The sequence below is a fragment of the Pongo abelii genome, chromosome 2, assembly GCF_028885655.2.
Source record: "Pongo abelii isolate AG06213 chromosome 2, NHGRI_mPonAbe1-v2.0_pri, whole genome shotgun sequence".
Classification (NCBI taxonomy): Eukaryota; Metazoa; Chordata; class Mammalia; order Primates; family Hominidae; genus Pongo; species Pongo abelii.
In genome coordinates this window covers 25766591-25790938 of record NC_085928.1, presented here as the reverse complement: position 1 = coordinate 25790938, position 24348 = coordinate 25766591, and the positions used below count along the sequence as shown (strand labels likewise).

Here is a 24348-nt window from a genome sequence, read left to right as displayed (position 1 = left end):
TCCCCTTTCACTCTGCCTTCTAAAAGCAGTAATTTCTTCAAATCTCTGGTCTGCAAAATCTCAACAAACTTTCAAGAAGTCTCAATCCTAGCAACAGATAGTTTCCCAGAACTTTTAACATCTTCCAGGAGTACACGTCATTTAGTTTTGAATCATGCAATACTCAGGGGTTCCAGCCTGTATTTGTTATACCCATCTTTCATTCCCTGATATTGTGGGGGAGTTGCTTGTTTGCTCAGCCTTCTTTTTTTTTCTACTTATACTTGGCAACATTTTATCCAGATTATCAGTCTTTAAAAACAAGTCTGGATGCTTGTGATCAAGTTTACATTTTGTGTAACATTTTATTAGTGTCTTTATCTTTATTAATTCACTGCGATATTTGAAAGGGAGGGTAGGAAGTTTGGAAGTAAGTGTATTCATTTTTAAATATCTCTTCTTTTCTATTAAATGTTGCTAGAATTAGATGTTTCTCTGAGAACTGTCTTTCTCTCTCTCTTCTTTCTTTCTCTTTCTTTCTTTCTCTCTCTCTCTCTCCGTTTCTTTCTTTCTTTCTTTCTTTCTTCTTTCTTTCCTTTCTCTTTCTACAAAATTTCACTCTGTCACCCCGGCTGGAGTGCAGTGGCACAGTCTCAGCTTACTGCAACCTCTGCCTCTCGGGTTCAAGCAATTCTCCTGCCTCAGCCTCCTGAATAGCTGGGATTACAGGTGCCCGCCACCACGTCTGGCTAATTTTTGTATTTTTAGTAGAAACAGGGTTTCACTTTGTTGGCCAGGTTGGTCTCAAACTCCTGACCTCAAGTGATCCGCTCGCCTCGGCCTCCCAAAGTGCTGGGATTACAGGCATGAGCCACTGCACCAGGCATGTCTTACCCATTTCTATAGATTTTTAACATATTATGTTCTTATTGTCATTCAGTTATAGTAATTTATGATTTTTTCTATGCTTTCCGGTGTACCTAAGACTTAAAAGAAGTATGTAAATTTCTAATTTTATTGTATTATGAACAGTGTTCAAGACCATACATAGGGTAGCAACTTTTTGTAGCCTATTTTGAGTTCAATTTGGAGGAATGTTTTGTGTGTGTTTTGAAAAGATTATACATCCTTTCTTTGAGTAAAGTGTGTGTGTGTGTGTGTGTGTCTTATGATATCTTTATTCGTTTAGTATGAGTTATTGGGTTTGTAAAGTTTATTATTTCTCTTTCATTGTATTGACTTTCTCAAAAGTTTGGCTATTTGTTATTATTTTGAGATTTTCCATCAAATAATCTATCATAGTATTAGTTGCTAATATTGGAGAAGAGAAGAAATTTATATTTATACACAGAGAGAGAGAGAGATCTACATACATATAAAGTATATAGTGTATATAATATAAACATATAAAACATTGATAATATTAAATACCTAAAGTACATATATAAATATATATTGTTTTTCAAATTTTCTTTTCTTTGTGACATGGACTTACCTTGTCACCCAGGCTGGAGTACAGTGGTGCGATCATTGCTCACTGCATCCTTGAACTTCTGGCCTTAAGCAATCTTCCTGTGCTATGCTCCTGAGTAGCTAGGATTACAAGTACATGATGCTACGGCTGGCTAATTTTTACATTTCTTGTAGAGATAAGGGTCTCATCTCTTGCCCACGCTGACCTTGAACTCCTGGCCTTAAGTGAGTCTTCTACTTTGACTTCCCAAAGCACTGGGATTACAGGCATCAGCCACTGTACCTGGCAGTTTTTCAAATTTCCTATATAACTTTTTTCCTTTAACAATTGTTTAAATATATTAAATTGAAGGTTCTCAGTATGATTGTGAATTTAACTTTTTTCTTTGTAATTCTATTTTGCTTTCTATATTTTGGAGTTATGTTATTAGGTGCATAAAAGTTTATGATTACTATAATAGATCTGATTTTAAATTGTTCCTTTTATCATTTTGAAGAATACTTTTTTCCCTTGTTACAGTGGTTTTGTCTTCCATTCTTTTTTTCCTCTCCTTTTAGAAGTCTTACTGAACTGATTTTGGAACATTTAAGTCTACTTATTGAATTTTTCCTTAATCCCTTCCATATCATTATCTCTTTGTGCTACATTCTAGAATAATTTCACGGCCTGTTCTTACTTTTTACTAATTTACTCTTCAGTAGCATCCATTTTGCTAAGTCAGCCAATCTGTTGCAATTTTATATTTCTTATTTTCTATATCTCTAATTTCTACTATTCATAATGCTTTTATTATGCTTTTATTACACTTATATAATCACATGTATTCATGTCAAAGTATTTATTGTCTTACGATATCTTTATTCATTTTGTATGAGTTATTGGGTTTGTAAAGTTTATTATTTCTCTTTCATTGTATTGGCTTTCTCAAAAGTTTGGCTATTTGTTTTTATGTTGAGATTTTCCATCAAATAATGTATGATAGTAGGAGTTGCTAATATTGAGGAAGGGAAGAAATTACCACCATAGCATTTAGTGAAAGTGGAGGGTGTGTAAATTATTATTTGTGTGCCAAAGCTTCAAGATCTTCCAGAACATTGTCCCATAAATCTCTTTACCTATGTTCCTATACACACTCTTGCTTCCTGGAGGCAGACACCTCTGTTCCACCTGCTTCCTTTGTAGATTGTGTATGTTTGTGTGTTTATGTGGAATGCATAGGGCTGCTCCATCTTCTTTACTTGAAGTGGTCACTCTGCCTGTTATCCTTTGGCCTTTTCCTGCTCTTTGCTTCTACTTCTCCAAGCATGGACAAGATTGGTGAAGCTGCTATCCTACCTGGCAGCTTACATCTTCAATCTCATTTTACCTACTTCGCAGCTTACACAGATCATTCACAATTTCTTGTAACTGAGAGTTGCTTTCTTGTTTTTCTACTCTGCTACTATTCTTTAAAGATTGAACAAACATATTTGAACCTATATATTTCTCTGGCATCATGTAGGAATGTAAATAAATGTTTTCTTCTTTGCATTTTCTCTATCTTTCCTATATTTGACATTGAATATACATTTTATTTATAATCAGGAAAAAGTGTATGTGTGTTACAATCTTTAAATATAAATGTTCTTTTATGATTCCATAGTGCAAGTGGTGACCCAGGATGAAAGAGAGCAGCTGTACACACCTGCTTCCTTAAAATGCTCTCTGCAAAATGCACAGGAAGCCCTCATTGTAACATGGCAGAAAAAGAAAGCTGTAAGCCCAGAAAACATGGTCACCTTCAGCGAGAACCATGGGGTGGTGATCCAGCCTGCCTATAAAGACAAGATAAACATTACCCAGCTGGGACTCCAAAACTCAACCATCACCTTCTGGAATATCACCCTGGAGGATGAAGGGTGTTACATGTGTCTCTTCAATACCTTTGGTTTTGGGAAGATCTCAGGAACAGCCTGCCTCACCGTCTATGGTGAGAGTCTCTGAGAATCATTGTCTGTGTCTGGAAATACTATTTGCAAGAATGTTTGGAACATAGCTGTAGTGCCCAGTTTTTCAGGATTTTAACCACAGAAAGGGTCATGAGAAGATAGCCTTTCATGTCTACTATAGCTGTGTTTATGATTATTTGGAGAGTTCATGGGGCTACACTGAATTCTTTGGCTGGAGCTATCTTTTCTCTGAGGGATCCTGCTGTCAACAGGAGAAATTTGAGGACAATGGTGAGGGCAAGAAGTTCTCCATAAGCAGTGATATGATTCAGACCTGGCTTTGCCACTAGCAATCATGTGACCCTAGAAGGGTCCTATCCACTCTCCACTGGAGTTTCATTGTCTGGACAATAAGTGTGAAATAGATCATTTCTAGGGTCACTTACAACTTTGACTTTTTGGATCTAAGGACAGAGCCAGATTGGACTAGCCTTGAGCCAGTTATGATTGTCCTTCTCATTTTGCTTGGGGAGATAGCTCTTTCAGGATTGATAAGGGCACATAGAGCAGAGCCCTTTCATACCTGAAATGATGCCAACTAAAGATATAACTGGGCAAGAGCATCTTTTAAAATCCAAGAGGCTTAGTTTGATGAGATTCTTCTTAACTGACACACAGCTGAGATGAAAGATTAGGAAGTGGGAATAAGAGATTATTTTGGAGCATGGCACACATGGCAGTAGTTTTAGGGAGTAGAGGACAAACTTATGGTTATTAGGAATATTAAGGTGAGAGTTTAATCATGCCAATAATATTGCCCACAGGGAAGAAAAGGCTTAGTAGAAGAGAATGCAAGGGAGATAGGACAATGCCAAAGAAATTTCTTTTACTTATTTTGCCTATAATGGGTCCTCTCTGTAGAATCTCATGTCGTTTCTTTCTTGATTTCCACTTCTTTCATTCTCTCTTTTTCTGTTTCTCCTACCTGTCTCCTTCCTTCCTTTCCTCTCTCTGCCTTCCTTTCTTCTTTCCTTCCTATCTAATTTTTCTTCTTTTTTTCTTATGTCATATTTTTCTCATTTCTGTTCCTTTTTATTCTCTTCCTCTTTTCCTCTCATCTTTCTTTCTGTTAGTCTCCTTCCTTCACCCATAGACTTTTGTATTTTTTTTTTCCTGAAAAGCAGATGTCTCTGAGCTTTAAAGCTAGTAATTCTGTTCTCTTCCACACTGACCTTTTCCAGCCACACCTTATAACTTTCATGTAAGCCATTCTTTGATACATCATAGGACCTCAACACTCAGTCTGGCCCATCAACCATATTCATATTTTTTCACTTTTATTTCCCTTCTTCCAGTGCTCACAGACATTAGTAATCTTAGCCAGAGCCACAGTTCCATAGCCCTACTTCCCCAACCCAGTGTCTTCTACCTGCCTCTTGAACCTATAAGCACAGCCCAGGCTTTCAGTTAGCACTGCCATTTAATTATCTTGTGGGCTCCAAAGCCAACCACAGAAAGACAAGTTTACATTTGCTTAGAAAAGAAAAATTCTATATTCCAACAAAAATGAACTCACTAGTCAGGGGATTATCAAAAGGGTAGAGGCTACAGCTGACCTGGAAACAATTTTCTCACAAACTAGTTATTTTTTCTTAACTTAGGTGATTTCCAGTGCTCTTCCAACAGTCATTTCTTAATTTTTATGGTTATTAGCTATGAATTCCAAATTTGCATTTTGTGTAGCTCTTCCAAAAAGGGATTTTCCAGCTCTCCTCCATGTGTCTAATTCACTGGTCCAGCTCCAAGAAGAAAATGGCTATCTCTAAGCAGTAGCCTTTCTATGGGCTCTCTGTTCCAAAACTGCCCTAGTGCCTCTGATAGGTACAGGACACATGTATGGCAGTGCTGGTTGGTGGTTATTGTCAAGCCATTTAAGAGGAATACCCAGAAGAAGGCAGAGATGCTGCATTGCCCCTGGAAGAGAACAGAATAATTAGGACTGTTTGGGAGAGAAAAGTATCATCTGACTTCTCAATACTCTATGTCCATCTGACAAATTCTGCTACAGACAAATTACAGAAAGGGTCTTTCTCATCACAGGTTTGTACTAGGACAGTCTCCATCCTGCAGATCAGAAAATTAGACACAAGAGGAACTGGAAAGTGCCCAGTTTGGGTAGGATATGCCACGCTATCCTTCTAGCCTCCATTATCTTTCTATAAGCATATTTCCTTCATCTCTCTGAGGAGACTGCAGTACTCAGACCAGGTGCTTAACTGATAACAGATCATATTTATTTTTTGTCCCAGTACAGCCCATAGTATCCCTTCATTACAAATTCTCTGAAGACCACCTAAATATCACTTGCTCTGCCACTGCCCGCCCAGCCCCCATGGTCTTCTGGAAGGTCCCTCGGTCAGGGATTGAAAATAGTACAGTGACTCTGTCTCACCCAAATGGGACCACGTCTGTTACCAGCATCCTCCATATCAAAGACCCTAAGAATCAGGTGGGGAAGGAGGTGATCTGCCAGGTGCTGCACCTGGGGACTGTGACCGACTTTAAGCAAACCGTCAACAAAGGTAAGAGAAAGTGAGCAAGGTGGCTGTGGCTGTGTCTGTGTGCATGCACCTGGAAAGCAGTGAGTGTCTTGCAGAGGTTTTCAGCCTCTTAGCGTCATCTATTTGGAGAAAGAATGGGGCAAATAAGGAAAAAACAAAACAAAATTGAAGAAACAAATAAAGCAAGTTTTACTTTCATAAATGTAGTTCATTGCCCACACACCAAATGCTGTTCCTGAGATCCATTCATTTATTTATTTCTTCCACTCTATTAACATGTAATTAGGTCTGTTCTGGGCCAGATTTTGGGTTGAACACGGAAAGTGCAGCAATGAGCAAGACTCAGTCCCTAAGCTTCTGGTCTACTAGGGAATAGAGATAAATGAATGGGCAATTGTAAAACTGTGCATTGCATTCTTCAGTGAGAAAGCTATGATGCACCATGGGAGGATTGGAGGTTGGGAAAGAGGGGCTCAATCTGGGGGAGATTTGGAAGATTTCCCGGAAGAAGTGACATCTGCAATGAAATCACTGTATAATCTAGACTGTGAGAAAGGGACCTATCTGAAGTGCTTTCATCACCCATTTTAAAGCAAACTGCCTCCTATCCAAGTCCCTTTTTGCTTTCTTGTGTTTTTGTCTAAACTACTGTCTCTGGGCCTCATAGATACAAGAGGTAAGAATGACAGAGGAGAGAATAAAGGGAGCAGAGATTATAAAGACAAGAAGTTTTAGCAATAATAGCCACGTCTTTTCTCTGTGTAGTTTTGAAGCACTGACTCCTGATGAAGCAGTCAGTAATAAGCCTCCTAAAAAGTATTACTCCTCTTTTTTGGAGAAATTATGAGCAATAAACTGGAAAAGCTTTCTACACCCACCTCTTTACTGCAGTGGCCTTTGGAGTCCCTGAAAACCCAGACTAATCAGAAATTGGATATTTAGGCAAATTTGGTCAAAAAGACTTGCAGTGTTGGATTTGGATATTTGTGAAGAGATCTTCAGATTCAGCCATGGCAAAGGGTATATTTCCCGGAAAAACAAGAACCTAAAAGAGAATGTCTTTTTTTTTTTTTTTCAAGAATGCCAGATTTGACGTATATCACTTACACTGTTTATATACCACTTGTATAATGTTTGTTTATTCTGTGAACATTTACCAAAAGTCTTCCATGCTCAAAGCATTATGTCAAGCATTGGAACTATAGAAATCAAACAAATCCCTGTCTGAGGTCTGAGGTGTTCAGTTAAATAATGATGTGACGAATCCCATTATGGAGGTATGGAGAAGATGCTAGAGACTCCCAAATCAAGGAGTTCCTCATTTGCCTTTGCATTGCAACATGACACTGAGAAACTGATATTTAGGCTGAGTTGCATTAAAGACATAGATAAGGAGAAATTTAATAAAAACTTTGGGATGAGTTATCTCTGGGGGTTGAAATCATGAGATTCATGTTTCTTTCTTTGTACTTCTCTGCATTTTCCACAATTTCCTCAATAAACATATATTCTTTTAATAGACAGTATGGCAAAGAATATGTGCTTTAGAGGCAAACAGACTTTCAACCGAGCCTTGGCTATCCCATTTGTTATTCTGATTTTGATCTCAGTTAAATTCTCAAAGCCTCAGTTTTCTTTAAATCTGTTAGAAAATAATAACTCTTGGGGTGTTTTGAGGATTAAATGAGATAAGTTTAAAGCTCTGATTACATAGTAGCCAGATAAAACATGTTAGCTATTACTAATATCTAAATATTATTAAAATAATATGAAGTCATACGTATAAACTTACATATGTATGTATTTAAGGATAATTTTAACTAAAAGCTCAACTCTATTGCTTTATCACTTTTTGCCTCAACAATTTCCTCTTGTGACGTCATTTTCCTTTTTCTTTCTTCAATATCTATAGGCTATTGGTTTTCAGTTCCACTATTGTTAAGCATTGTTTCCCTGGTAATTCTTCTCGTCTTAATCTCAATCTTACTGTACTGGAAACGTCACCGGAATCAGGACCGAGGTGAGTTGTCACAGGGAGTTCAAAAAATGACATAAATTAAATTTGATTTTTAATGACAATTTGTGAGTCATTTGAAGACATAAATAAGGGAATGGCAACAATGTGTTTTGTTTGTTGTTTCCAAAATACAGAAATGTTGATGCTGTTTTAAAATGCGTTGGGGCATTTTCTTGCAATTGGACATTAAATTGGACATTTCTGCTTTTTGTTTGCTAAGATGACTTAAAAGCTAATGAAATCAAACAATGGTGATAGAACCAAAGAAAGAAGTCTGGCACCCACACAAGGTCCTTTCCACTCATTAATGAGAACGACAATCTCTTCTCTTTTTATAGCACTTCACAGGCCATCTGCCCATTTAAGAGACTGCAATTGTCCAATTATGATCACTCATTAAGTAGCACTTTCTGTGTTATACTCCCACGATGCCTCAAACACTATTAGCATCATGCAAGTGATCCATACTTACAGTAACTGTGTCATGTCGTTCTGCCCTTCTAGACTGTAAATTTCTCTTTATCTTTCACAACTCTCACAGCATCTTATATATACCAGGGACTGAATAAATGTTAAGTTACTGAATGAACTGATTGAGGACAGAGAGAATTTTTAAGGTGATTTTTTTTCAATTCCCTTTCTCCTGTTGTAAATTGAGTACCTCATAAATGCCAGTCTAAGATATTGTGAGAAATTATAAAACAAGAGACACTATAAAGCAAGAGCAGTGAGCTAGATAGAGAGGAAGAATGAAATGTCTTTGGTTTCTGTAGACAGTGCATAATTTATTGAAGCGAATACAAAGCTGCACTTTATTTTTTGTGTAATGGAAATTTGCTAGGGTGAAGGGGTAGTGTGGGAGTTTCCTCCATTTCAGATGACCGAAGGATAGGGGTCAGGAAAGAAAAAAAGTTGGCTTTGATTGCTATTTTAGACTTTGATTAAAAATCTCACTCATTTTTCCTTTCATTTTATGTTTTATAAAAATGTTTCCTTTTCGTTTTATGTTTATATTTTTATGTTTTTGTTCATGTTTCAAGTTTTTGACCACTTTATTTTGCATAATCTTCCAGATTAATTCTTCTGAATTTATAAAACACACAAAAGGCCTTCAGTGTCAGTGGCCCTTTTGCAAAAGTAGGTAAAGGTATTTGTTCTGTCCAGGAGAGAAGATCACAAATCAGTTAATCTTACTGCACATAATTATAAGCCCGTGGAACTCATAAGTGCTCCACAGAATAAAATCAAAGACAGAAGTCTGTTTGATTCTACTTTATCCAGACATTTTTATTTTCCAATTAGGAAACTGAAGCCCAGAGAGGAAAGCTGACTTCCTTCCGTAAGTTCATACAGCTTCTTAAGAGCAGGCTAGGACTAAACCCCGGTGCCCTGACCTCTGCCAAATGTTCTTCCTGTCATTACTGATGCCCCAATGTCTTGACTTGAAAGGAGCTATTGTTATCAGTTGCATTCACTTAATCTGTGCTTACTGTCAATGCCCTTTTCTTTTGGAAAGTGCAAGCAGACAAGTATAAAGTATTTAAATTCATTTTTAAAAGTCCCTCTTGGGCAAAAGTTTTATAATGCAATCTACTCAAGCCTGAGGTAAATTCTACTGGAAAGAGACACGCGAAATAATTACCCTTGTTCATTAAGCAAGTCTTGGATTTTCTGGGAAATATAGTCATTCAATGCCAATATCTGATTCTTGAAGCAAAAATAATCAGCTTATTTCTCTGCCCAAGTTTTTCCTCACTTATGAAATAAATACCTGAACCTATGTTGACTCCTGTACGCATCAGGATTGCCATTTACTGATGATGTCTTCATGACATATGGCCAATTGAATTAATTCCTCTGAATGTTCAGTGGCATATTTTCAATGACTGGATTTTTGACTCATTTCTTTTCCATTTGTGTTGCTTATAAAAGATACCTGAGGCTGGGTAATTCATAAAGAAAAGAGGTTTATTTGGCTTCTGAAGGCTATACAAGCACAGTGCCAACATCTGCTTCTGGCGAGGGCCTCAAGCTACCTCCACTAATAGCAGAAGGAAAAGGGGAGCCAGTGTGTGCAGAGATCAGAAGGCGAGACAAGAAAATTAAAGAGGGTGTTGCCAGGCTGTTTTACCAGCTCTCATGGGAACTAACAGAGAGAGAACTCACTCACACCAAGGGCATTAATCAATTCCCGAGAGATCTTCCCCCCTTAAACACCTCCCATTAAGCCCTACCTCTAACATCGGGGATCAGATTTCAACATAAGGTTTGCAGGATCAAGTATCCAAACTATAACAACTGATTTAGAAATTTTAACAGCCAGATAATTTGGCTTCATATACTTACAGCTAGTAAAACCAAGAGTCAATTATGCTGAAGCGTAAATGCTCAGGGCTAAGCAAATACTGGTTCATTTAGACCAAACTTCAGGTTATACAAAAAGTTGGGACAAAGAAAAGAGAAAGGAAAGAAAATCATAGAAGATAGTGACACTTTTTATTTCTGCAATTAACAAATTCTGGTTGATATTTTGTGAGGAAGGGGAATAGTCCTACACAATTGCCCTCCAGTTGTTTTCATCCTTACTTTTCTTTTCTTTCTCTTTTCCTTTCCATCATCTGAAAACATAAAATTTCCGAATGGGCAGGAAAACACGACTGGTCCAAAATAATACAAAGGTTTTGAACTTGGTGACCTCAAAAATGGTGATGTGAACAGAAACACTAAAGTGAAGAGGTGGAACTGAGAGAGAGAGAGAGAGAGTGTTTAAAGTTTGTAGAAAAGCAAAGGAGACAGACCAATTAGTTTTTGAATTTATTGAGTGTGAGCAGACAAAGAATTATCTTCATGTAGCTGTCCAGTAGCCAATAATAAAAATCTGGTGTAAGTAAGGTAAGTCTGTTAAGTAAGGTCAATTCTGTGTTGGGTAAATGACCAAAACAGAAGTTTATTTTAGGTCATAATCACTACTCATTGCTCACAAATGCCTAAGCAAACTTATAGGTACTGGTGTTATTTTTACGTAGAAGTTAGACTACCATTACTTTTCTTGTGATCCTGTATAATGCCAGAGAGCATGACGTTGGTTTTTTCCAACTGTGAAGTAGCACAGGCCATTTTTCTTCCCAGGAGAAAAATTCTCCTGGGAAGAATTATCACAGTTACTCCCCAGGGGACTACCATAGTAAGACTAATAAGATTTCAAAGAACATTCTTTTCTCTTTCATGAATCCAGTACTTTAAAACAGTAAGTGAGAAAGAATTAAAATTTCCTAGGGAAATTTTCCACCATCTCAAAATACTTCTTTCTATTAAAACCCAGTGATTTCATAAAGTTGTGCCTTTCACGTATATGACAATGTAGTTAAATTTGGAGTTGAGAATAATCTTTTATTTCTCATTAGTCAACTCGCCAACAATTACCTGCTTCTCAGAAACAATAAAAGAAACTTCACTTTGGGGCAGATCATCATAGACAATCACCTAATTTTTAGGCAGCTTTATTTTGTTTGGTTTGGTTTGCTTTGCTTTGGTTTGGTTGAGTCAAGGTTGCTTTGGAGAACAATAGAAAATTTAGACACTCATGTAAAATTTATATGCCAAACTTCACTTTTTTTTCAAGTACTAGCTAATCTGTGTAGAAGTATGTTTTTCATCTACATGAGCTGTATATTTATCTTGATTTCCTTCTCTTCACAATAACCTAACCTATGAATGGGTTCCTGGCAATGTATAATAACAATGGCAAAGTTAATAAAACGTCATTTCCTGGATAACAGCATGTGACTTTCTCCTATTTTAAGCTTAATACTTAATACTTAATACAAACAACAAAGGTGTTCAATAAACAATTTGTGATGATGTAATTGGTCATTAGTTGAAAGGGGAAAACAAAAAATATCTGTTCACCCCTCCTGAAATAACAACCTTTGCTTTGCTCAGAAAGCACTTTTGCTTCCTGTACAAAGGCTGTGTGAATGGGTAGCCCTCTGTCCAGGCTGTATGAATAAGAACCTTTGTTTTGCTCAAAAAGTACTTACGCTTCCCTGACAGAGGCTGGATGAATGGCACTACCCAACCCCACCCCAGTATCCTTATAGTTCCAGGAGGAAGAAATGTGATGCTTTACATGAGAAAAGCGATAAAGAATCTTCATTGAACTGCTTAGATTAGTATTGCTGGGAGAAATCTTGAATTCCAAGGCTATTTTTCTGCAAAAATTTTACAAATTTTATATGATTTACCTATCATGCCAAGATGACATATATAATCTTATCACAAAACCCTTAGCAAACAGATTCTTAATGCCTGGACATTCTTGCCTGGAGCTGTTCTTTGCTGTTCTCTCTAACATCCAAACCCACATGGGCATAGATGACCCAAATTTTAAGTTTCAGTCTGTATGTGGGGAACATCTCTAGGACTCAAGACATCTCAGTCTCCTGCCCAATAATTCAATGTGTGTTCAGTCCTCAAATGGCATACTCATTCCCTTGGCTTTTTGGCCATGGGGCTGTTTAAGGAGATTAGCTGTCAGTACCTGTTAGACTAATTAATGAAAAACAAAAAGGATGAGAAAATCTTCCAGCTGAAAAACCCTCTAACATCTCTGCTCCTTTTGCATTTTAGCTTGCATATATCCTTTACCTAGTGTCTATTACCAGTTTGTTTTTTTTGGAACCGTTGTGCATTTCAGTAGTATAGTCACACCCATATAATAAGCTTGCCTCTAAACAGATCCAAGACTCTAGCCTCTACTAACAAAAGAAACCACTGTATGCTACTTAAACTGGAAAAGATTGGGCCACTTAATGAAAGTACTCAACATGGCTTACAGAAGGGGAAACATCATAAATGCTGTATTAATTTTCTATTGCTTCTTTACCAAATTATCACACACTTAGCGGCTTAAAACAACACACATGTATTATACTACAGTTCTAGAGATCAGAAGTCCAACATGGGTCTCACTGGGCTTAAAACAAGGTGTTTGCAGGGAGACATTTCTTTCCGGAGGCTCTAGGGGAGAATCCTTTTTTTCCCTCTCTCTCTTTTCCTGCTTTTAGAGACTGCCCACATTCCTTGCCTTGCATCTTCAAAGCCAACAATGTCCAGTTGAGTCTTTTTCACATTGAATCACTCCTTTATAAGGAGTTTGTCTCCTTTTGCCTTTATAAGGATCCTTGTGATTACAATGGGCCCAACTGCATAATCCATCTCAGGGTCCTTAATTTAATCACATCAGCAAAATTCCTTTTGCCATGTAAAGTAACATATTCACAGATTCCTGGAATTAGAATATGGATGTCTTTGGGGTGCCATTATTATGCCTACCACAAATGCTAAGAGGGTGTGGGAGTGAGTTACTTAGAGGGACAGCTGTTTACTGACCTCCCAGTGGAAGCATTCTCTCTCTGTAATTCCATAGCCTTTGCTCTGTTCCTGGCAACTCTCTATCAGAGAACTTCAAAACCTGGTCAGAACCTCTGACCAGGCAAGGCTTTATTTTCCAAGTTTATATTTTGTCTCTCAAATCTGTAATGCAAAAGCATCACTTCTGCTTTCCCTTGTTTTCTATCACTAACTGTATGTAATATTACAAAATCTATCACTAACTGTAATATTAAAAAAACTTTTTTTCTTAGAATCTCAGTTCTTGCATATTTCCTGCTTCTCCCTATTTCCACCTTTTCACAGAGGAAGCAATTCTGACTTCCTTTCTCTTAGTCATAAGCATCCCGTAAACACAAGTTCACAGGGAACTGTGAAAGTTCAAAGTGGGAAAATTATATTTATCACTATGTGTGGTGATAGTAGGCCTAACCAAATTGGTCTTTCCCCATTTATCATAACTTATTAAGCTGGGAATTTCTCAGTCCCTAATACTTGCAGAGTCATGTTATGAGGTCATTATAGATTTTACGAGCCTCAATGCTTTTCATATCATTTTCAGAATTCTTCAAAATTCCCATTTATAGGCCCCAATTGATTTCAGCAGCCCATATGCAGTAGAGCAGTTCTTCCACTAACAATTTTTTTAAAGACAGCTAAAAATATATATTTGATGGAGTATATTAAGTAGAAAAAAATGTTAGAAATATCAGGAAAAAAAATTAAGAAATGAAAGTATGTTCAGTACAATTTAATTGAATAATTTTAATCTCTAAAAATAACCACATTGTAAAAAAATACAATTTCTTCTAGTAAATAAAGAACAAATGAAATTTTGTACTACAAACATGCAATACATGTTTTGCAAAAATCACAACTTCAATGTTAAGTTCCGCATTTCATAAGGCACAATTATGGAAATTTATGAATGAGAGGCTATCAAAAGAGAGCCTCTTGCCCTTCTCAGTATTCGAACTAGATAGAATTTCATGATGACTGACCAATGCTGCTAGTTCTGAGTCTCTGTGGACACTAGTTTATAAATTCTCTAACCTTCTCCCATTTTTACACAATAAAGAGAAATGCTAGCCTTGTATTTTGAAAGTCCTTTAAACAGTTCTCATTAAATACCTTTGGGATTGTGTACACAATTGTCTGTTAATCTTTTTAAAAACTATTACTTATTATGAATTTTTGTTTTTATTTTTTAATTGAAAACAGAAATTGTATGTATTTATGGTGTACAACATGATATTTGTATATATGTATACATTGTGGAATGGCTAAATCAAGCTACTTAACACGTGCATTGTCTCACATACTTATTTTTTTGTGGTATGAACACATAAAATCTACTCTGTCAGTAATATTCAAGAATACAATACGTTGTTATTAACCGTAGTCACCATGTTGTACAATAGATCTCTTGAAGTTATTACTCCTTATCTAACTGAAATTCTTTTCATCTTAACCAAGGCTGCGTGAAATAATTGAGAAACTGAATGCGATATTTATTTCTACAATATTTCTCCTTCAAGAGTTTAAAGTTTTCAACTGTTAATTTTGGCAAGGATGATTGCAAATGACATATAAAATTGGTTGTTTTCTAGTCAGTCATTTTTATTTGCAACAATGAACAATTACTTAGTGATTTTGATCAAATCCTGTCCTTTACAAATTAGCTGAGTACCTTTGGACAAGCCATTTAACTTCCCTGTGCCTCCTTTTCCTCATTGAGTAAGATGGGGATAATAATTATAACTGTATCTCATAAGAATGTTGTGAAGATTTAAACGGGAATACATACAAGTGCTTAGAAAAGTGCCTAATGGCCAGGCGCGGTGGCTCACGCCTGTAACCCCAGCACTTTGGGAGGCCAAGGCGGGTGGATCACGAGGTGAGGAGATCGAGACCATCCTGGTTAACAGGGTGAAACCCAGTCTCTACTAAAAATACAAAAAATTAGCCGGGAGTGGTGGTGGGCGCCTGAGTCCCAGCTACTCGGGAGGCTAAGGCAGGAGAATGACGTGAACCCGAGAAGCGGAGCTTGCAGTGAGCAGAGATCGTGCCACTGCACTCCAGCCTGGGCGACAGAGCGAGACTCTGTCTCAAAAAAAAAGAAAGAAAAGTGCCTAAAACGAATGATACGCTAGAACACTGGCCTGGGAGGAGAGAGCTGGAGTGCTTATTTGTAGCTGTCGCCAACTTCTGTGAAGTAAAAGTTCCCACCATAGCAAATTTCAAGCTACTAACAATTTAACCATCAGCCTGAGCCAATAAAGCTCTAGCACACCAATGCGGCAGACTAAGTTTGTAACAAATGTTCATTTTTGTAATTACTAAATCTAAGGTCCTTTTTCGTTTTATCGATGTATATTTTCATGAATTGTACAAATGTTCAAGGAGGGACGAGTCTAGAGAGGTAAATGGAGGGACAAACTTAGGAACTGTAGCAGTTAGGAAAGCTTTGAGGAAGATTTCAGGTTATCTGAATCTGTTTGGACACATGGGCATGAGTATTTGGAAGGGAGAAGAACTCATACAGTAAGTCTTAACGTCATCAATAGGTTCTTGGAAACTGCAAGTTTAAGCAAAATGGCACGTAACAAAACCAATTTTACCACAGGCTAAATGATAGAAACAAGACTTAAGTTTCTGGCCACAAAAACATCACCAAACTTTTAATAAAGACCAAAACATTTCTAATATTAAACATTGAAATAAATGTGAGCTATGCATACATTTAAGAGTAACAAAAACAAGTGAGATAATTATTCACTCAGTGATTTCAGCTCAAGGGCATGGGTGACCAGAGCCTATCCTGGCAGCTCAGGATGCAAGGCAGACACTGACACCAGACAGGACGTCATCCCATAGCAGGGGGCATTCACACATGCGCGCGCACACACACACACACACACACACACACACACAGTTACTCAGACTGGGACCATTTGGACATGCCAATTTACATAACATGCAGTACATGTTTGGGACGTGGGGGGGGAACCGGAGTATCCAGAGAAAACCCATGCAGACTTGGGGAGAATGTGCTAACTCCACACAGTGGTCCTTGATGGGATTCTGTTGTTTTTCTCATCAGCATTATAACAAGATGTTGTGGAATGAAAGGATGTTGTTGGAGGACCTGCTATATAAGTCATTTCAGTAGCGGTCTTGGGAGAAATTTGTGGGGACCCACTGGGGAGAGAGAATCAGAAAATGTGCGTTCTAAAAACATGCACGTACTGAAATGAGCTTGTGATGCCTAGATGAACTTGTGATGCCGAAAACTGATTTCCTGCTAGTGCAATTGTATCTCTTTTTGAAGACGAAAAACTGTTTTGCTTAGACATTTTTTTTGTAGGAGTGTGGGAAGAAAAATTACTCACTGAAGCTAGTGCAAGTCAAGGGTAGAGGAAGGGCAGTTCCTGTAAGGATGTGTATAAATGGATTTCCAGGAAACTAAACTGCCACATGTCAAGAAGAGCGGCTACCTGAAGGTGCTTGTAGATCCAAAGCTGCCCTAGGTTCCCCATCAGCACTGACGCATGAGTTTTGCATCAAGTTTCTCCTATCCTTACCACAACTTGGCTGTTCTATCTTCTCTGCACTAAACAATTTCTTCACTCTCTATTCCATATGTTTTAAACTTATCTTATTATTTTTGTTCCCTCATACATTGCTTCATAGATTACCCAATCCAAAAAGAAAGAAAAGAGAGAAAGAAAGAAAAGTGAGAGAGAGGAAAGAAAGAAAGAGAGAGAGAGAGAAAGAGAGAGAGAGAGAAACAGAGAAAGAAAATGGAAATATATTCCTTAACCACACAAAACGACAAAGAATCACATTCTCTACAAGTGTCCTGTGTATTTGCAAATTAGCCAGTACTTCAGGTAGTCCTTAGGTATTCTAGAGCTTAGAAGAATCCTAAAAGGTTTTGCTCTGGCAAGGGCTGTGAGTAAAGCATGGCCTTTGAGGCGACGGAGGGAGAAAGATATATAGAAACTTTATTTTAGAGAAAGGAAAAACTTCTTCAGACCAGATGCAGAATCAAGTAATCAACCATTCAAAGTCAGGCTTAATTTAAGAGCTTTTTTTTAAAAAAACAGACAAACAACAACAACAACAAAAATGTATACTAGTGATCTTTAAAGGAAACCATGCTATCATTTAGATTATTATTCTGGATTCCAGTCAGTAGTTAGGTCATATAAGAATTATAAATTCTGTTATTGATAATTGATAGTTCAAAATGCACAGTCTTACCACTCAGGGAAAACGCACTTAGATTTCACAAGATAAAACTTTATACGTGGGGATGAAAGGAGGGCATGGAGGGTGTTCTTAAATATTTAAATGGATGTTCATGAGACAAAAGGACTAGACCTAGAAGTTATTACATTTAATTCTCACAGCAATTGATAAGGAAAGTATCACCATCTGATAGGTGATAAAACCAAATTCACAGAAGTTCAATTCATTCATTCATTTTATAAGTATTTATTTTATAAGTATTTATTAATAATTTTTAATATGCTTGGCATTGTAATTAGCACTGGTAATATGCTTGGCATTGTAATATGTAACATGTAATAAGTTACATTGTAATATATAATATTACATTGTAATATGTAACATGTAATATGCTTGGCATTGTAATTAGCACTGGTTATTATACTATATTGAACTATATTATACTATAATGAACAAAACACAACCTTGCCATTTTAATGGAGATGACAGGTTAGAGGGACAGGCAGAGAAACGACAAGTGAATCAACAAATAAGGATACTATTAAAACACGAGATTTTAGCACAAGGAAATAATATAGAATAATATAAAATATAGCATGCAATGAAAGAGGATAACTTGAAAAGGGTACCAGTTACTTGGAATTTGTTACGGAAGACTTCACTGAGGTGGTGACTTTTAATCAGAGACCTGCTAGGAGAGAATAATAAGCCAGCCATGGAGGAGACAAGGGAAGAGTGGCTTTTAGCAAATTAATTGCAAATGTGAAAGCTCTAAGGCAGAAAAATCATTAATATTTTACAGGGCGCGGTGGCACACGTCTGTAATCCCAGCACTTTGGGAGGCTGAGGTGGGCAGATCACCTGAGGTCAGGAGTTCGGACCAGCCTGGCCAGCATAGTGAAACCCCATCTCTACTGCAAATATGAAAATTAGCCGGGCACAGTGGCATGTGCCTGTACTCCCAGGTACTCAGGAGGCTGAGGCAGGAGAATCACTTGAACCCAGGAGGTGGAGGTTACAGTGAGCAGAGACTGCGCCACTGCACTCTAGCTTGGTTGACACAGTGAGACTTCATCTCAAAAAATATATATATATACATATATATGTGTATATGTTTTAGAGCAGTGTTACTCCAAATGTGGTCTGAGGATGGTTGCCCATCCAAGAAGTGTTCTTTACTAGTCTGAAGCACAATAAGTATATAATTGAGAAAAAATGCTTACACTCTATGATAAGAATTTGACAGTAATTTATATCTGTTAAATCTGATAATTTTAAAATGAATTATGTTATTTTATGTCATTTTTCTAGTAATTCGTTTTTACTATTGAAATTGAAAATTATTGTTGGGAGAAGATGGTCTTTCCATGGTCCATTGATATCTGATGTTAGAAATATTGGGCAGGATCTAAAATGTGCAGAACTTTGCAGGTTCTGGTAAACAATTACCTAAGATTACACAGAGAGTGAGAGGTGGTGCCAAGATAAAATTCCAAGTCTTTTACTTCATCATCTATGTGCCTTGAGAGGTTTCCAGGCTCCCAGTATGTGCCAGAAAGCCACTGGCCCTTGGAAAGACCTCTACTTCATGACCATTTCTACGTGACATCCAGTGAGTTATTACCCATCAGAAACAAAGCTTATAAATAGAATACATTTTGATCATTTGGAATTTTTGAACATGTTCCTTTACTTGTAGTCTTAGGTGATTTGCTAAACCATTATTTCCTAGGATTACGTATGCCCTTTTATTTTTGTTTTAGTTTTGTTTTTTTTGTTGTTGTTGTTTTTTAGAGATAGTGTCTTGCTATATTGCCTGGGGCTGGAGTGCAGTGGTGAGATCATAGCTCACTGCAGCCCCAATCTCCTGGGCTCAAGTTATCCTCATGCCTCAGCCTCCTGAGTAGCTGGGACTACAGGTGCGTGCCACCAAGTCCAGCTATTTTTTTTATTTTCATTTTTTGTAGAGACGAGGTCTTAACTATGTTGCCCAGACTGGTCTTGAACTCTTGGGCTCAAATGATCCTCCCGCCTCAGTCTGCCAAAACACTGGGCTTACAGCCATGAGACACCACATCCAGCCTACTTTTGTTCTTGCGAAGAGACATAGTCCCCTCACATCATACTGGGTCAGAAATGTCTACTTCCTTGCCAATGAATATACACTAGAATAATTCTGTGTTTCTTAATCTCTCTATTATTTATCTTCTTAAAATCTATTATGATAGAATTTACAAGTGTCCAAAGTTAATACCTTGTTTTTCTTTTATCCAGAGCCCTAAATGAGTCACACAGCACCCTGAAAGTGATTCCCTGGTCTACTTGAATTTGACACAAGAGAAAAGCAGGAGGAAAAGGGGCCATTCCATTCTCCAAAGGACCTGAAAGAGCAAAAGGGTGGGAGCGAAAGCCTTAAGGATCCCACGATTTTTTACTGCCATCTGAGCTATTCAGTGTTTGAATCCCAAGAGGAAGTCATTTTACCTCTCAGGTCTGTTGTAGGACTTGATTTTGTAAAGCAATGCCATGTTATGTGGTTGAAAGGGCACTGGACTTAGTATCAGGAGCACTGAGCTCACAGACTGACTTGGGCTCCTACTGGTGGGGACCTCTGTTAGTCACTTTACCTCATCCAAAGTATAAAGGAATTGGACCAAATAATTTACCACATAGCTCTAAAACTTAATTTAAAGTGTAATTCCAGAAAAAAAAAAGGGAATAAGCAAAGGGGGAAGAATTGAAAGAGAGAGAGAAGAAAGAATACAGAGAGCTTACCTTTTGCCTTTCTGTTGATGTTACATCTCTTCTTCCCGTGTTCTTAGGTCTATGAGTCTGTTTCCCCATCATTTGGTATCTAGTCCAGTTCCTGCTTACTGCTTTGCTAATAGCTGGCCTTGCTAGAATCCTTGGTTTCACTGCTGTTCTTCATGTGCTTCTATGAGATTTACTCCAACAAAAATAGGACTGAATTTATTGTGAAGTAACATTGGCAATCTTAACTTATTCATTTAACTTATTTATTTTTATAGCTAGATAAATATTGTTAGTCTTAGACAATAGCTCACATTTTTTGAGAAGCATGCTTTCCCTGTCCATTTGTCTTATAACATGACCCAGCCCTATTTTACATCATTCTAAATTCAGCCTCATATAATGAAAATACATTATGAAAACAGATGTTTAGGAGATTTCCTGTATAGCAGTCAGCCAATTCATATGCTTTGTCTCTGCTGGCTTCTTTTTCCATGCATTAACTTTTCACAATAGCAGAGGAGGCAAATATGAGCATACAATCCCTTTGTTCTAAAGATATTGTTCCAGCTATGGAATGATGTTGAATCTTTAATAACCATAATCAGTTGCTTTTTCAGTATATTCTGCTTTGTCTGTGTCTATCCAGTGGCCTAGGAATTAAAGTGTAAGTTGTTTTCGCTGTTAAATTGGATATTTATATATATATAGCAAGATTTTCATGTGTTATTTAATTCTGTATTGTTTCTTATATTTGTAGTAAAATATTGAACAATTAAAAGTGTTGACTCCAAATATTTGGCTTATGATATTCTCTTGGGAAATGTGGAAATGAATGATAATCCTTGTCTTTTCCCATCACATGTAAAACCCTCCCCTCCTCTCTATCTTTCCCCTCCTAAAAGATGAGCTGGGCCGGGCGCGGTGGCTCACGCATGTAATCCCATCACTTTGGGAGGCCGAGGCGGGCGGATCTCGAGGTCAGGAGATCGAGACCATCCTGGCTAACACGGTGAAACCCCGTCTCTACTAAAAATACAAAAAATTAGCCGGGCGCCTATAGTCCCAGCTACTCAGGAGGCTGAGGCAGGAGAATGGCGTGAACCCGGGAGGCGGAGCTTGCAGTGAGCCGAGATAGGGCCACTGCACTCCAGCCTGGGCGACAGAGCGAGACTCCGTCTCAAAAAAAAAAAAAAAAAAAAAAAAGATGAGCTAGTGTTTCTGACTAATCACAAAAACACAAATCAGATGTCTGGCCGGTGTCAGCTCCTTTGAGTTGGTGCCTATGTCCTTTTGACATGACCCTGTTCAGTTCTGCAGCACTTCCTTATATGTGTTCTTTTGATTTTGCTTTTAGATACCAACCTTTGCAGACTGTTTAGCTCACATAGTTTTGAATTTAGTGAGAATCATCCCCTTGTATTTTTCTGTATTTCTAGTATCTCTGCTAAATTGGTACTAGATCAGGCAGGATGACTTAATGCAACAGTTCTCAAACATTTTGATCTTGGGACCCCTTTATGCATTTAAAAACATCATTGAGGATCCCAAAGAGCTTTTTCTGTAATGTGAATTATATCTGTTGATATTTAGCATATTTGAAATTAAAACTGATAAAATTTAAATACAAAAATATATAACCATATATCCTATTGGCTATCAGAGTGATGCCAACATCATACATCATATAGCTTCTAGAAGACTTCAGAGCACATTTATTAGAGAATGAGAGTGAAGAAGTCAAATAATTTATTGGTGTTATCATGACAATAATTTTTTGATTATGTGGACGCCCTGAGATGGTCTTAGGGAAAATGCTAAAGACTACTGTTTTAAAGTATTGGCAAAGAAGAAAACTACCTTATGGGAAGATTTCATGAGTCTTTCTCAAAGGAACTCTTTGCTAAACATCTATCTTCATGGTACCTAAGCCTTTCACCTTTTAACTAGGACTTTAGGCCATTGCATTACTGGGAGCTCCTCCTCAAAATGCAGAGAAAGCTCAAAGACTAATTTTTATCTATTGTTAATTATTCAATTTAAATTGGCTTATTAAATGGCTTTTCAGTTACTTTTCAGGATGTTGAGATACTTGGACTTAGGATAGGTATGTTTGATGGGGAAGACTTGGGAGGTTATAGAGAAATAAAGAGGAGAAGGAAAGGGTAATTGAGAGCATGCCTCTCTGCTGAGAAGGTGGCTCCATGTGGAACACCACAGCCTTGCTTTCTCCTCTATGTCTCCTGCCCTCTCACCCTGGGAGGCTGCTCACCAGCCCTTCCATACTTATCCTAAACTTTCAACTATGGGTGCTTTTTTGTATTTGTGAATTAGAAAGAGGTAGCTTGGGCTTTGCATATTTAAGCAGATTGGGAAAGTTGTAAACTTTTGAGTCCCTTAGAATAACTCTGTCATGTGTTTCTCTTCTTAGTAAAAATTTAGAAAAATTCCAGAGTAGTGCAAACCTGCTTAGAGAGAGGAGAAAACAGAAGAAGCCTGTTGTGTTTAACTGAAACTGAAACTGCAAATGAAGGGTTTTTTTTGTCATTTTGTTTTCTTTTTGGTTTGTATTCCTCAATCCGTGACTTGATAACGATTCATAAATCTAGGTTCAAAGAGAACAAAATCCATATTACTACTAGGAATCATAAGGCTTTGATTAAAATAATTTTTTTGAACTTTCTTCTATGGCTATTCTGAGCTTAGAAAGAGTATTTTATTTAATTTTTGTTGTAGAGACAGGGTCTCACTGTGTCACCCAGGCTGGAGTGCAGTGGTGCCATCATAGCTCACTGCAGCCTTGAAATCCTGGGTTCAAGCGATCCTCCTGCCTCATACTGAGTAGCTAGGACTACAGGCACGCATCACCATGCCTAGCTAACTTTTTATTTTTTGTTGAGATAAGGTCTCACTATGATGCCCAGGCTGGTCTCAAACTCCTGGCTTCAAGAAATCCTCCTGTCTGGGATTAAAGGGGTGAGTGACTTTGCTCGGCCTTTGCCTTTTAAAATAAAGTTTCTTAAATTATTTCTTCACAGCAGTGATATTTTTATTTTTTGTTTGTTCTCAAAATATTCCAGATTTGATTTCATCCTCCCCTCCACAGTTGCTCAGGCTAATAATTCACTTGCACAAAGTCACATAGAGCAGTGACTCAATCCATGCAAGCCAACATTTACACAGGCGTCATAATCATTTGTCTTGTGAGGTCCTGAAGGTAATTAACCCCATTTTTGTAGGTGTGAAAAATCATACTTTTCAGTGACTTCATACTTTTCAGTGACTTTCATACTTTTCAGCGACTTTCTTCCAGTAGCATTGTAAATGTGTTTTCGGCCAAAATTCCAACTCAGAAATCCCGGCTTCCCGTCTAGTGAACTCTCTTTTCTGCCCACCCTGCAGTGATTTATCTCAATCTTACTTGCCAGCATATCCTGTTTGTTCTGTACTTATATTCAGAATCCAGCTCCTACCTCCAGTCTTACACCTGACCCAAACCATTATTATTTTTTTCCTAGATCATTGTTATTCCTTTCTAATTAATCTTCACGCTTCTGCGTTCTTCCTCTTTCAGTCTATTGGAAACATAACTGTTCTAAAATATGTCAAGTCAAATCACATAATTCTCCTGCCTAAAATTTCCAAGTGCTTCCCATCTCACCTAGAATACAAGCCAAAGTCTTTACGTGGGCTATAAGGCTCTACATAATGGGGCTCGCTGATACTCTCTGAAGTCACTTTCTGCCACTCTCTCTCCTCATCACTTATCTCCCGGCTATTTCACCAACATTTCAGACATGTTTCCATCTCAGAGCCTTGACATTTCCTCTTCTCTCTGCCTGGAATGTTCTTCCTGCAGGTACCCGCATGGCTCATATGACTTTTCCCCTGAAAAATACTCCATAGATACCCTAAAGTTACTTTAATACTTTTAACTGGACTCATATTAGTCTAGATAGTGGGACACTTATCTCAGAAATTTGAAACTCAAAA

At 37.6% G+C, this 24348-nt stretch overlaps 1 protein-coding gene across 6 annotated transcripts in view; it reads left to right on the top strand.

The window, feature by feature from the left end:
* The window catches only part of CD200 (CD200 molecule), a 31352-nt gene extending 10202 nt beyond the window's left edge, over positions 1–21150 (top strand). For 3 of the 6 annotated variants that reach the window (XM_054550285.2, XM_024244050.3, XM_054550286.2), the window contains 4 exons: positions 3096–3422; positions 5691–5963; positions 7855–7962; positions 19879–21150. In XM_054550285.2, the coding sequence (XP_054406260.1) occupies positions 3096–3422; positions 5691–5963; positions 7855–7962; positions 19879–19886 (716 nt within the window). In that variant the 3' untranslated portion in view covers positions 19887–21150. 6 annotated transcript variants of the gene reach the window in all.
* Positions 21151–24348: the final 3198 nt, after the last annotated feature.